Here is a 14,950-nt window from a genome sequence, read left to right on the forward strand (position 1 = left end):
GCTTTAAGTATTGCCAGAATAAGACCCAACTGCAACTCAGTTAACATAACCAGGAGTTAATCATGAAGATAACATTACCCAACAACTAGGTGAACAGGAAGAAAGCAAGAAACAGAACTCAGGGGATCCTACTGAATAACAGAAAGGAGGATGACAGACAAAGGAGCAAAGCTCACACAAAAGGAAAGTAACAGAAACTGAAGCAGACAGCATTTTAGAAAAAAGAATCAATTACATTAACAAAAGGAAAAACATACATTCTGAACTAGGACTGACAGAGAAGTCCTAGATGTTTTTCTGTAAATGGTTTCATGTTCATGTCCGCAGAACCCAGGATGAAGAGAATCTCTAATGGAACTGGCAATAGGGAACTCCAGACTAACAATAAACACAACCAGAGATGAAAGGGATGCCATTAGTGATGCAAGAGGTGAAGGAGACTGTCACAGTCTGGGGAAAGCCACGCAGACAGCTCACAGACTCTGATTAGCTAATAGAGGCAGGTCAAAAATTGCTGCCTCAGACATCACTGCATACCAGGACCAGCAAAACTACAACTTTGCCAGACCCCAACAAGTCATGAGTACTCAAACACCATGGATGAAGTGTGAAACACATTAGGAAAAAACAACCAGCTGCAACTGAAAGAAGTATCTTTCACTCTTCCTCTTCTTTTGATAAAGAAGAAGTTTCAACAAAGGCTGATATAACAAGGAAGAGTTCATCAGTGGCATTACATGCTCATGGCAAGCTTGTTTTTCAACTAAAAACTGACCATGTTTTTTTTTCTGAGCCACATGTCTTCTGGAAGTATATAGAAATCTGGACTTCAGGATACAGCAGAGGCATCTCAACATTGTCCACACAACTCTCCTTCTTATAAGGAAACTTCCTGAACTTAAGGAAAGAAATCTACATGGAGTGTCCATATATGACCATCTCTCCATCAAGTGCCTCTAGAACAGTTGAAACTAAAATAAGTTTATCATTCCACACTCTCCCCTCCAACTATAAGAAAACCATAGACTTAACTACAGGAGTACAAGCAAAAGCAGATGGCACTACAAAGCTAATACGATACAAGATTTAAAATAAGAATTGCCAGAACAGCATGAGACAAGTGCAAATTAAACTTGAAGAGAGAAAGAGAATAAAAAAACAAAACAAAAAAACCAGTTCCCTCAATATTGTAAGCTCACATTGCATCACACAGCATTTTCATGTCAGCTTTCCTGAGGGACAGGGTGAAAGCAAGCCATGCCTCTGGCATACAGAGAGACAGCAAGGGATAAGTGGGGTTGAGCAAAAGAGAAAACAAAGAAGCCTTCAGAAATGCAGTCAGATTTTAGTAAGGAACCCAAGTAAAATAATTTACTAGAAAGATAGAAACTGAATTAGAGGTACTAGCAGAAGACAGCCTGGTCAAGAGATTGGTAGGTCATCCAGAACCTGAACAGAAAAAACCAAACTCAAGATACATTAAAGCTTGAACTTATAAAAGAAAGCTCTTGTGACAGACAAGAGGTATGAAAGTATGAAAGAAAAGAACAGCAGATAAAGATACTCAATAAAACCAATATAAGAAGGAGGAAGGTGGAAGTGTCAGCATTGCTGAACTGAAGTGGCAAGAGATACCAAGCACCAAGGACTAAGGAGACTTACAAAAAATACTTTGACCAGGTGATGGTTAGAAAGAGGGAACTTGGAAAACAGGACAAAAACGAGAATTCCAGACTCTGATCTTGAGCAACCCAGCTCTGAGGCCTACGCTATGGAACAACACACATACGGAATTCCATCAGCAAGCAACTCAGAGCAGCACTCAGCATGGAAATCTCAAGTGCCAATAATACACAAAACATACAAGCACGATTATTCCAGAAAACCACCGGTTACAACAAGTCTTTTACACAGTAACCAGAAGTCTGGGGGCAAGAATAGATGTGCTAAAAAATTATTAAGACGAGTTACTTGCAAAATATAAAGATTATTATCTTTGGTGTAATCCATATTATATACTTCTTAAGGTTATATACTTGGAAAATACAGTCTTGTTTCTGATGTATCAAACAACAGCATTGTGCAAGGCACTGCACAATTTACATTCATGGAGAACAAATAGCATGTGCAGATTTGAAAGGGAAATTACAAACATAGTGCCATTTCTGGTTGCTCAAACTAGCTCACCATACCTAACCTCCAGTTGAGGTGGAGAAGGACTCAACAAGGCAGTTCTGGAGCTAGTCATACAGTGCAAACACCAGTTTTTATTCAGGAAGTATTATAGTTAAAAACAATCACTTACTGTGCAATCATCTTGTTTAGGGTAACATCTTAATGAATCGACTCTAGATGAAAGACGGATGTGCTACATTTTTCCATTTCAAAGCCACAGAACCCAAGGTAAATACAAATGCAAATACATATCTACTTTTGTGCAGAATAAGACTATAAGACTAAAGAGAGGTAAGATTTGACAGTGATATAATCTTTAAAGTGCCATTCATCACCAAAGCCAGATCTGTGGCATATTTAACTAGACACAGACATCCAGACTCAAAGAGCCCGGCATTTACCTGACTGAGTCAACGCTGAAGGACATTGTTTTGGACACTCAACATCCAACTCATCCGGCGCCTGCCCCTATCATCAGCCAGTGGCATCCTGAAGGCCCACTGACACGGCCCACTCCTGATCAATACCTGGCAGTGCAGGAAGAGGACGCGGCAGTGAAACTTCAGGAACGGGCTAGGCCAGCCATTGCACAAAGCCCCAGCTGGGGGGTTCCTGACTTTCGGACAGCGTAGCTACAGCTCAGCTGACGGAGAAGCGGAAATCGGTTCTCGGCGAAGTTCAGGTTACCTGCCTTCCCTCACCGCCTTCCCCGAGCCGCACAGACTCCTGCTGCCGCCCCTCCGGGACCCGTGCCGGCCGGGGGGCCCCGCGGCGCCCCGCCGCCCCTGCGGACGTGGAACGGGGCGGCGCCCCTCCCCGGGCCTCGCCGCCGGCCCCCCGCCCCGAGAGGGGACCCGCCGAGACGGGCGCGGGCGGACCGACGCAGGGCCCGGCGGCAGCGCCCCACCTGGGCCGGGCCGCCCGCCCGCCTCCCCCGCGCCCCAGGGCCGCCCGCCCCGCCGTACCCTTGGCCTCGCAGTCCGCGCAGTACTTGTTGTCCTCCTCCCGCAGCAGCTTGGCCAGGATGGCCTGGTGTTGCTCGTTCTGCTTCTGCGCCTTCTCCCGGGAGGAGCGGGTGGCCATGGCGGCGGACGGCTCCCCGCGGACGAGCAGCAGCAGCTGGGCTGGAGCTGGGCCGGGGCGGGCGCGGCACCGCTCGGGACGCGGCGCTCCTGCCCAGGCGCAGCCACGGGAACCGGCTGCCGCGAGCGCCGACTTCCTCAACCGGAACTACTTACGGCCGCAGACGCATCCGCCTCCCTCCCCGCCTGCTCGCCCGTTCCCCCTCGAGCGCGCGCACGCCCACCCTGGCCAAGGCAGCCCTGCGCCCGGGTGAAAAATAGTCCGCCGGGTCCTAATGCGGCGCCGACATATCGCCCCTCCTCGCGGGGCTTCGCAAAGAGTGGCGGCGACGCTGCGCTCCGCCCTGACTCGGCGTTGGAAGGGCACAGAGGGATGCCTGGGAGTAAGGGTCACCTCGTGAGAGCAGTTAATATCCATCCGCCGGCGGGTGACCCCGCCCTCCAGGTAGCGCTCGAGCGGAGGGCGGGGCTCGGCGCGAGCCGCTGTCCCTGTGCGGGCGGGGCGGGGCGGGGCGGGGCGGGGCGGGGCGGGGCGGTCTGAGGGGCGGCACGCCCCGCGGCGGGCGGCGGGGTCTGGCGTGTGCGGGGGACAGGGGGTCCGTGCGCCGAGGGCAGCGCCGGGTTCCGGGCAGGGAGCCCAGGAGCAGCCGGACGTTCTTCCCGTCAGCCGCGTTGTGCCTGCCGCTGTGCCGTGCGCGGCCGTTCGGGCGTGGGGGCCCTTCTCGTAGCCCCGGGGCTCGCTGCGAGGGCCGGTGCCGCTGCCCTCGGGCCCTGCCGGCCTCAAACCCGCCCGTCTTGGCCTCTCCCCGTTGGGGAGCCCCGGGCAGGAAACCCTGCCTGGGTCGGGGTCCCCAGGACGTGGCGGCAGTAGCGCAGCTGCCCTCGGTGTGGTCGGCCGAGGCGCTGCGCTTTGTCTGTGGGAAGGTGGGTCTGCGCCTTCCGCTGCTGAAAGCCATCATTTTACCCTTGGACTATGGGGTATCTGGTAGCCTGTGCCTCTCCGGGTGGCAACCCACGGGTGGTAAATAACCCCAAAACACACAGCCAAGTGATCCCCCAGTGTGGGTGGTATTAGGTAGTCCTGTGTCCGTGGGGCAGGCGCCTCTTTCCCTAGGCCAATGTTGGGGGGAAAAAAAGCTGTCACAGCCTCTTGATTGAATGGACACTGCCACAGTATTAATTTGCCCTCTGAACTTTCTCCAAGAGTACGTGTTTCTGTCTGTAAAAAACTATTATGGGCAGCAGAGACCTTACAATGAGGAGACTGGTGGTTTTTCACTCCCGCTGAGGTGGTGTGAGGCTCTGAGGAAGGCAGAGTTGGATCCCAGGGCTGATTGTGAGTTGGACCCAAAGTACCTGCAGAAGGTCTAGTCCAGGATGATGTTCTGTGACCAGGACTGCACACCTCTATGCTTTCTCCCTCCTAAGTACCATGTCTCTACTCTCCCCTTTCTCCATTTTGTATTAGGTCCCTTTGCCTCTGCTGAGTACTCTGTTGAGCCTGTTCACCAGTAACATCCTCTTTGTCAGCTCAATTCTAGCTTGCTTTATTTTTTTCCCTCTAATCCAACCCTTCTGGAAAGAGCTGACGCCTATATATAGCCTATAAAATACTGAAGTGAGGCAGATGGAAATTCAGGTCTTTTCTCTCTCAGCCATTAAATAACTGAATCATTCTCTGTATCTTCCTTTTTCTCAGATCCATAGTTAACTAAATTATCCCTTAAGTTTGGAAGAGTTACAACAGAAAGAACTGAGAATACTGCACATCAAGTTAATTAGTAGTTAAGCTAGCACCTAACATGGGAGAATGTGTTTAGATCTCCCTCAAATAAAGTAGGGGGTTAAGGTCTGCCCATAGGCTGGGAGACTGTCCTGGCCAGTGAGTTACTGGGTATGAGGCTGCAAAATGAGGACATGATATTAATTCATAAATCCAAGAGATTGTTTAGCATCCTACTTGGAGGCAGGCATTAAGGGTTAAAACTAATCCCAGATTAACAGAATCACAGAATAACTAAGGTTGGAAAAGACCTGTAAGATCATCACATCCAACCATCAACCCAACACCACCATGCCCATTAAACCATGTCCCACAATGCCTCGTCCACACGTTCCTTGAACACCCCCAGTGACGGTGACTCTACCACCTCCCTGGGCAGCTTATTCCAGTGTCTCACCACTCTCTCAGTAAAGAAATTTTTCCTAATATCCAGCCTAAACCTCCCCTGGCACAACTTGAGGCCATTTCCTCTTGTCCTGTCACTTGTCACTTGGGAGAAGAGACCAACATCCACCTCTCTGCAACCCCCTTTCAGGTAGTTGTAGAGAGCGATGAGGTCTCCCCTCAGCCTCCTCTTCTCCAGACTGAACAACCCCAGTTCCCTCAGCCGCTCCTCATCAGACTTGTGCTCCAGACCCCTCACCAGCTTCATCACCCTTCTCTGGACACGCTCCAGCACCTCAATGTCCTTCTTGTAGTGAGGGGCCCAAAACTGAACACAGGATTCGAGGTGCGGCCTCACCAGGGCCAAGTACAGGGGCACGATCACCTCCCTACTCCTGCTGGCCACACTATTTCTGATACAGGCCAGGATGCCGTTGGCCTTCTTGGCCACCTGGGCACACTGCTGGCTCATCTTCAGCCGGCTGTCGACCAACACCCCCAGGTCCTTTTCTGCCTGGCAGCTTTCCAGCCACTCGTTCCCAAGCCTGTAGCTTTGCATGGGGTTGTTGTGGCCAAAGTGTAGAACCCGGCACTTGGCCTTGTTGAACCTCATACAATTGGCCTGGGCCCATCGATCCAGCCTGTCCAGATCCCTCTGCAGAGCCTTCCTACCCTTGAGGAGATCAACACTCCCGCCCAACTTGGTGTCATCTGCAAAATTGCTGAGGGAGCACTCGATCCCCTCATCCAGATCATCGATAAAGACCAGCCCCAACACTGAGCCCTGGGGGACACCACTTGTGACTGGCCACCAGCTGGATTTCACCCCATTCACCACAACTCTCTGGGCTCGGCCATCCAGCCAGTTTTTTACCCAGCGAAGAGTGCACCTGTCTAAGCCACGATTTGCCAGCTTCTCCAGGAGAATACTGTGGGAGTCAGTGTCGAGGGCTTTACTAAAGTCCAGGTAGACAACATCCACAGCCTTCCCCTCATCCCCTCGGCGGGTCACCTGGTCATAGAAGGAGATCAGGTTGGTCAAGCAGGACCTGCCTTTCATGAACCCGTGCTGGCTGGGCCTGATCCCTTGGTTGTCCTGCACGTGCCCGGTAAGCGCCCTCAGGATGAACCTCTCCAATGGTACATAATGGCACAACAAAGTTAAGCTCCAGCTGCTTTACCGCAGTGCCTAAATCCAAAGACTTACTGCACCAGAAGGAGTGTAAACCAAACGTTAACGTGGCCTGATATTAGCCATACTTGGCTAGGGACTCTGTTAGGGTGCAATAGTCCTGGCTGCTTAAACATGACATTAAACAGGACTGCTAGCTGAATGCTTTACCTACAAGCATACAATTGTTTTCCTTTTCTAGGCCAAAGTGGATCTTTTGTAGAGAAAACTAGCTTCAGCTAGAAGGGCAGCAAATACCTCTATTCCTCGCTGTCATCCAAGGGCTCTGAGGAGCAGAATGCTTTTCAGAAAGGCAAGACCTGTGGGTAGGAATTCCCTGAGAGAGAAAAGCAGGTGAACTTGCCTCTCATATGCTAGGTAAGCAGCAGCACCGCCATTTTAGAAGAAAATAGTAGTTGATTTTGTATGTTGTGACAGACTTGACCTATAAATTACATGTAGTCTGAAACTCTCTACCATATTGCCAGAAGGTATCAAATAGCTTTGAGCAATAGGCTTAATTTAATGTGCATCAGTTTCTCCGATTCTAAAATGAATACAGTGATACTTGCCATGAAAAGTGGCTATTGATCCAGTTCCTGTGCTTGAAAAAACCTACACAAGTGCAGAGTAAGTGTATTGTTTGGTGTGTGCTTTGGCCCTTAGGGCCTTAAAACTAGATGTCCTGACTGAATATTTCTTGGGTCTAACTCCCATTTTGTGTGCGTGCTTGGGTGGATTGATGTGGGATATCCTCTTCAAACTGTCAAGCATGAAGATGTGCTTCTGGTGTTAGCTCTGAAAATTATCCTTTCCTTCGAAGTACTTATCCATGCTTCTGTAAAGCAGTAGAAGTATGAAATCACCTGCTTCACTATGGGGCTGAGATGAATAGGTTATTAATATTTTAATAGATAGTGCTTTGAAAACAGCATGCTGTAGATGCATTATTAGCTGTTTCCCTGAGAGCTCAAACGAATCTAAGGAAGACAAAAATGTATCCCTTCTGTGCCTCTGCTGCTTTTTCTAGATCCTAAAGAGAAGCATAGTGTTGTAGATGCAAAGTTATTGCCTGAAGCATTTTTCAGAGGGGGAAAAAAAAAAAAGGAAGATGTCGTTCAGGATACAGTATGATTTATAGAATGAGTTAAGGTCTGCCCACACCATGCCACGAAATATAGTGCAGAGAGGCCAGAGATGTCACTACCTAAGGCTCCTTCAGAAGGAGAAGATACACAGTTGTCGTGCTGAGCCTGTCAGCTTGGTGCCCTTTGCCTCACCTTTCATTAAGCTCTGCAGAGCACAGCCTATACAATCCAGTTTTGGAATGGTTTAAGTACATACTAGTGTGTTTCAAGAGCTGCATCTTCAGAATCCAGTGAGTTTCGTGTGGCTAACTGAATTTTCCATAAAGTAACTTAAATACTGGAGTTCTGCAGTTTCCAATGCTAGAGACTGTGTGGAGTTCAGTAAAAGCACAGATTTACCCAGCATGAAAAAGATCTTTCCCTAGCTGTCACTACTTGTCATCCTGTAGGCTATTCCACTGTTTTGCAGGGATACCTATAGATAACTTGTGAAGTTCATGTTGTCTTATAATCTGATAACTGAAATTCACTGAATCTAGACACCTACCTTATTCAGAAATCATCCCATAAACCAGCTTTAAATAGTATTTGCTAATCAGGACAGTATTAGCATAAATTTGACTTAATGGGGAAGAATTCATCAGGTGCGAAGTTATTAACTGGATTGAAACCAGGTGTTAAAATAGCTGTGCTTTTCTAATGCCTCATCGTCAAAGATCAAAGTCCAGAAATAAACAGGGCTCCAGTTAGAGTTGTTGAGTTTGAGAATTTCTGATTCATAAGAAACCTGTGTGCTTCAGATGTTTTCATGCTCTGAAGAAAAAAAACAATACATACCTATATATAACTTCCTGGGAAGTGGACATTTCAATAATGTTTCTGAAACTCAACTCTTCGAAGTTGGCTGTCCGGGCTGTGGAGCCTGGGCAGCCCACGGGGTCAGATAACGTGATACCTGCAGTCCTTGGCTGGCAGAGAATGGCAGAACCTGAAAAGTTAACCTTAACCACTGTGTTTCAGCAGGCACTTTAGATGGAATTTCTATCACAGAATTAAGAAAATCTTGAGCTATGAGCCAGTTACCCTGTCTACCCTTGATAGCCAGTGGAGAGAAACAGACGTTCCTGAAGGTGGTTTGTCTTGTTCTCAGACAGGTGTCTGACTGGGGTGAGCTGAATTACCATCTGGAAGGGCCTGTGTTAGAAGGAGGTGAATCACTTTCTGGATCGTTTGTGTCTCCCCATTGACTGTAAAGGGTAGAGAGGGTGACCGTCTTGTACCTGAGTGTACAAAAGTTAGACTTTTAAAATATGAATTATCAGCATTGTTTTTAATTAATGAGAATTTTTCAGCAATGTACTTTGTGTAGGAGAATTCCTGCCCAGCTCTAATTCTGATATCTTCAATCAAAAAAAAAGAAAGCCACAGTAACTTCACATTACATGAAATAACATCTGTATCAGGGGATCTACATCTATGCCAAAGGTTTCCTCGTATTTTTTTCTTTGCTTAAAAACAAAAATACAGCCCCACAAACAAAGTCAACAAAGTGTTAAAAAATGCAATAATATTTTTTACAAAAAAAAAACCAACAAGCCCCAGCCTTTGAAAATCAGAAAATTTTAATTCTGCTTTGATAAACCTTTTTAATGTTAATATACAAACTATATGTATATTTGAACATAATACATTAAGTTATGCTTTACAAAACTTAAACTATGCAGGACAGAATGTATTGATACTGTAAAAAGAATCCTTATGCAATCCAAAAGTTGTTAGGGACAAGACTGTCTAAACCATAGTTGAAAATACTAGGTACATAGGAGTAACAAGATTATATCTCATCATCCCCAAAATGGGTATTAAATGTTTGACAGCCTTGTAGGGTCACTGCAATTGGAAGTCTGATCAATAACCGTTGTGGGCTTGCCTCAGGAGTGGCACGAGTCGTGTGTTCTTACAGTTTGAGTACTTACTGCCTGGCTTGTGAAGCAAACAGTACAGTGTCACTCCCGAGATGGTTAAAAAGTATAAAAAGAGCAAGATTTATAGGTGAGGCTGCATTTTCCATGACTTCTAGTTTCTGTACAGCAACTTGACTGGAGAGATGAGATCTTAGAGGTAGTAAATTTTTCTTCCGGTTTCTTGGTTCTTCCTTTACATCTACACAGAGGTCGAGCACCTGGGATTAGATGAATTACTGACATTATGACATCCCAGATAATGCAGTCTAATTTCTATAGGTGCTGAGCATTTGAAATACACTGAAATCGAAAGATTGTGGTGTGTTTGCACTTCTGAAAATTAAGCCAGAAATTCTTAAAACTAGAAAGGGAGCTCCATCTTTTATGAAGTGCCATTATCCAGTGGCATCCCAGCACATGATGATGCTTCACCAACAATCTTGTTTTCTTCAGAGTTATTAGGAAATCTGCATTGTAATTGTAGATACAAATGGGTACCTGGGAGGTAACTATAAATTAAATAGATGGATGCAAATGACTAAATACATTTCATTGAGCTTTGCTGTCAGTCATAATTGTGTAAGCTCAGGAAAAAAATACCATGCTGTAGAGCTAATATGCATATATACAATTTTGTTTTAAACTACTGCATGTATTTGGCCACTATATTCTAGTATGGATTATCATGTAGGATAGTGTAGGTGTAGAATATAAGGAAATGGAAGCTCCATATGGTTCTGATGGAAGCATGGAAGAGATCTTAAAAATTAAATGCTTTGCACTTTCCAAGCTCATGGTGTATTTTCAGCTGTTTAAGGCTATGTGTATGTTTCAGCCTGAGTCTTTTCATTTCCATTTATCTCATTCTAAGATTGGGCTTTTTGAACAGAGAGACTGTTAGATGGAACTTTGTGAGTCATGCATTTGGCTCACTCAGGCTTTGAGGTTAAGAATACCAGCCTTAGGTATCAGTAGTCCTTGATATCTAGCCAAGAAGAAGAGCAATAATCAGATGCAAAATCAGTTGCAAAATCACAAATTTGAAAGATTAGGGAGAAATATGAAAAGAAAATGTGAAGAGGGACAGCTGAGCTCCATTGTTATTACTGTTTCACGTGCTACTGTGCAAAAGGTAGTCTTTGAAGCTTAAAAACATTTTGTTGACTGGGTAAATGACCGGATAGACACTAAAGCTAGGACAGTTTTTGATCTTGGCTTCGCAAGGAACAAATCTTAATTTTAGCTCTTCAACAATAGGAAATGTGATTCATGTAGCCCATTCTTTCACCCCAGTGAAATCATGAACTTGCAGAGAGTGCAGGTTAAACACTAGCTGATGAATTGCAAGCTCCAAACTGTTGCAGACAAAAGAGAATGTATATATACATAGCTTTTGAGATGTTTTTTCCTCTGTAACATTATGTTTTTCTTTCTCTTTTCTGTAGTACTGTTTAAATACTAGTGTAAATAAATCAGTGTCTATCTTTTCAATGCTCCTTATAATGAGGAGCAATTAATAATTGCATGTTAGAACTTACCTGTTTGAAAGTTTGCAGCGGTCCTGCCAATGCTACGTATTTTTGTCTTAGTAGAATCTTCCTCAGAGAAGTGGAAATGTTGGGGAGAAATGTTTTAAATACTTTCATTTTACTTTTTCTCCTGCAAGATAATTTCATACTAGGGGAGACTGAGGGAGTGGGGTCATAGCAAATCAGTCTGGTTTCTGAGTTATTCTGAAGTCCAGAGAAGCTGAAGAAGAATCATTTCTACTTCAAAAGCTGGATATTTTTAGTGAGCAGGGAGTCTTTTATCAATAAAAGAATGTCCATAGCACTCACAAGCTGAGCTCATATCTGCAGGAAAACATGTTTCTCCTCAGCCACTGGGTACTCAAGAAATGAGAAAAGTGATTTGCTGTAAAAAAGAAAAAAATAATAATCTCTTCCTTCAGCCCTTCTGTGATCATACACTTGAGGAGAAACATACTTGGATGTGTTCACAGGGCAGTGGCTGCCTCAGGCAGCTAAAAAAATCTTCTGCGTGGCTGCCTTTCAAAGCATGAAGTCAGTGATGGTTCCTGTGATGTTTTCCTTGTTTTGTGTACAAAACTTGCAGTTATACTGCACAGGAAGTGTGATGTCAGGAGAATATGAGTTCTGATTCCAAAAATTTGCAGCTCTTGAAGAGCTGCATGGCCCTACGCAGCGTGTGCAAGAGAACGGGGTCTCTCTGGACAAGCATCTGACTCTGGGATTCCCTCCAGCTCGCTAGCTTGCTTCAACTTTTTACTGCCTCGCTTTAGGCTGACTCTGGAATTCCCTCCAGATGTGATCAGGTTTTCACGGAATAGGGAAGTTTTTGTGGAAACCCCCTTGTAACTGCATTGCTTTTCAACAATAGTTTTTCTCTCCCTACAGAATCTATGTTGTTCCCTTGCCCCTCAGCCATTTCCTTCCCCTGTTGTGCTGTATGGCACTGGTTACTCCTTACCTGGCATGTTTGTCTTTACTGACATGGGCCCACATAAATATGTCATGCAATAAAAAAGACAAATTAACATTGCAATGCCTGTGCTTTTATTACTACAGCATCTTTGACATCAAAGTCCTGCTCAAAATACTAGTACAGTAAAGCAACAGGGATTTTCTAAAAGCAATATTATTTTGATTGTTTAAAAATAACTTCTATCTCTAGAATGTATATTGAATTTTCTCTTTTATGGCTTAATGATTTGCTGTTATGACGGACTTAATCAATCTGATGAGTCCATGTTCAATGTTCTGGCAAATATAATCAGCCCTGGAGTGTTTTCTTACTCCCCAAAGGCACATTGTTTCTGTGTTTATGTCATTCTGATATTTTATCTGGAAACTATATTTCTTTTTCTTGAAGAAAAGTGTACTGTTCCAAGACATACATTGAAAGCCATGTGTTTAATTTACTGAATATGAAATGATCTTTTTATTTAGGAAGTGAAAGGAGAAGGTCATAGAACAAGAAGTCCAGCTAGGTAATGGGTGCAGAAGTTACAGAGAGAAAAAGGAAAAGGTTGATCATATAAAAATCACAGGGCAGATTTAAAGACCGTTTGTAGTAATAAAAAAGACTGTTAGAGACTCCAAGACAAGTCCTATGTTTCATTTGTAAAAATTATCTACACAATGTCCATTTGTTTGACTGCAAGATCAAGATCTACTTTCCATAACTCATTTCGTGCTTCTGAATCTTCATCTTGTGTTCTTTAATGTCACTTGTCTGCCAGATTATTCTAGGGCCTTTGAAGTGCAGAAAGATGGTCTATTTTCAGGCTTTACTCCCATGCAGAGTTCCAGTGTGCACTGCAAGTCTTTGGGGGAGGGATTTGTCTCCTGAAAAATATGAAGCATGTTACTGAGTACTATAAAATAATGAATAAAAAAGAAAGCAGAGAGATTCTAGGCTAAAAAAAAAAAAGTAGATGTAAATGTATCTTACATGTGATGTTGAGTCTTCTGAAGAGGATCGTTATTTAACAAGCACCACTTTTTTTCAAATTGCAGTACCTGATTCTGTGAAGACAGGAGTAAGTGCATAGAGCAGTAGAACTGACCATTTCTGTTCCTCAGAAAGTGCAGCTCAGAGCCTATTGTATCACAGAATCACAGAACGACAGAATCACTACAGCTGGAAAAGACCTGTAAGATCATCAACACCACCATGCCCACTAAACCATGTCCCACAATGCCATGTCCACACGTTCCCTGAACACCTCCAGGGATGGTGACTCCACCACTTCCCTGGGCAGCTTATTCCAGTGTCTCACCACTCTCTCAGTAAAGAAATTTTTCCTAATATCCAGCCTAAACCTCCCCTGGTGCAACTTGAGGCCATTTCCTCTTGTCCTGTCACTCGTCACTTGGGAGAAGAGACCAACACCCACCTCTCTACAACCCCCTTTCAGGTAGTTGTAGAGAGCGATGAGGTCTCCCCTCAGCCTCCTCTTCTGCAGACTGAACAACCCCAGTTCCCTCAGCCGCTCCTCATCAGACTTGTGCTCCAGACCCCTCACCAGCTTCGTCGCCCTTCTCTGGACACGCTCCAGCACCTCAATGTCCTTCTTGTAGTGAGGGGCCCAAAACTGAACACAGCATTCAAGGTGTGGCCTCACCAGTGCCGAGTACATGGACACGATCACCTCCCTGCTCCTGCTGGCCACACCATTTCTGATACAGGCCAGGATGCCGTTGGCCTTCTTGGCCACCTGGGCACACTGCTGGCTCATCTTCAGCCGGCTGTCAATCAACACCCCCAGGTCCTTTTCTGTGGGGCAGCTTTCCAGCCACTCGTCCCCAAGCCTGTAAGCGTTGCATGGGGTTGTTGTGACCCAAGTGCAGAACCCGGCACTTGGCCTTGTTGAACCTCATACAATTGGCCTCGGCCCATCCATCCAGCCTGTCCAGATCCCTCTGCAGAGCCTTCCAACCCTCCAGCAGATCAACACTCCTGCCCAACTTGGTGTCATCTGTGATATGTACCTCTCCTATTGCTGGAAAGGCAAGAAAAACTTCAAGTCATGCTATAACAACTGCTGCTTTATGCTAATAGCTTTAGGACATTGCTACACCCTGCTCATATTCTTGGATGCTGTGGAGAAAGGGCCTTTCTTAATTGGACCAGTTGTAGGAATGACCTGGAACATGCAGATTATTGAAATAAGGTATCCAGCGTAACACTTGAATACTTTGTGTGTCAGGATAATTTAGACTCGGAGCTCTCTTTAAATGTTGTTGTGTTAATACAGCACATTTAATAATAGTCTAGTGCTAGGCAGGACATAATTACTTGCTCTCTAAAGGGTAATTTTTAATGAGCAATGTTGTCCTTACAACTCTGATGATGTGAGATCATTGCTGAATCTTCAGTTTAAATGACACACCCGAGGTCAGCCATTATCTCTATATACGCTTACTGTCATATAGTCTGATAGGAATTGTCTTTAATATCCACATGTGGAGCATTCGTGTCCATGACAGCTCTTTAATGCCAGATAAGACTCTTGGTATTCTCTTTTATCATGAAGTAGAAGTGGTCAGCCCTAGCAGAAGGCTCTTAATAAGTGAATTAACAATAGTTAAGATTAAAATAAAATGGTCGTGTACTTTCAAGTGATGTCAGTTAATTTAAATTTATGGTTCTAACAAATTTTAGATCTTACCTAACTACAACAGTTCTTAAATTCTGATAATCATGCAGCTGTGTAAAATGTCATCCTTTTGACACACTGTTCAGTAGAAATCCTAATCAGAGTGCTAAGATGTACTGCT

At 45.0% G+C, this 14,950-nt stretch overlaps 1 protein-coding gene across 4 annotated transcripts in view; it reads right to left on the minus strand.

Annotated features, from left to right (window-relative positions):
- SMAP1 (small ArfGAP 1) overlaps positions 1 to 3,272 on the minus strand; it is a 108,715-nt gene extending 105,443 nt beyond the window's left edge. For all 4 annotated transcript variants that reach the window (XM_059835928.1, XM_059835929.1, XM_059835926.1 and 1 more), the window contains exon 1: positions 3,141 to 3,272. In XM_059835928.1, the coding sequence (XP_059691911.1) occupies positions 3,141 to 3,258 (118 nt within the window). In that variant the 5' untranslated portion in view covers positions 3,259 to 3,272. The remainder of the gene's footprint in view (positions 1 to 3,140) is intronic.
- Between the last annotated feature and the right edge of the window lie 11,678 nt (positions 3,273 to 14,950).

This window comes from Gavia stellata, chromosome 2 (genome assembly GCF_030936135.1).
Source record: "Gavia stellata isolate bGavSte3 chromosome 2, bGavSte3.hap2, whole genome shotgun sequence".
Lineage (NCBI taxonomy): Eukaryota > Metazoa > Chordata > Aves > Gaviiformes > Gaviidae > Gavia > Gavia stellata.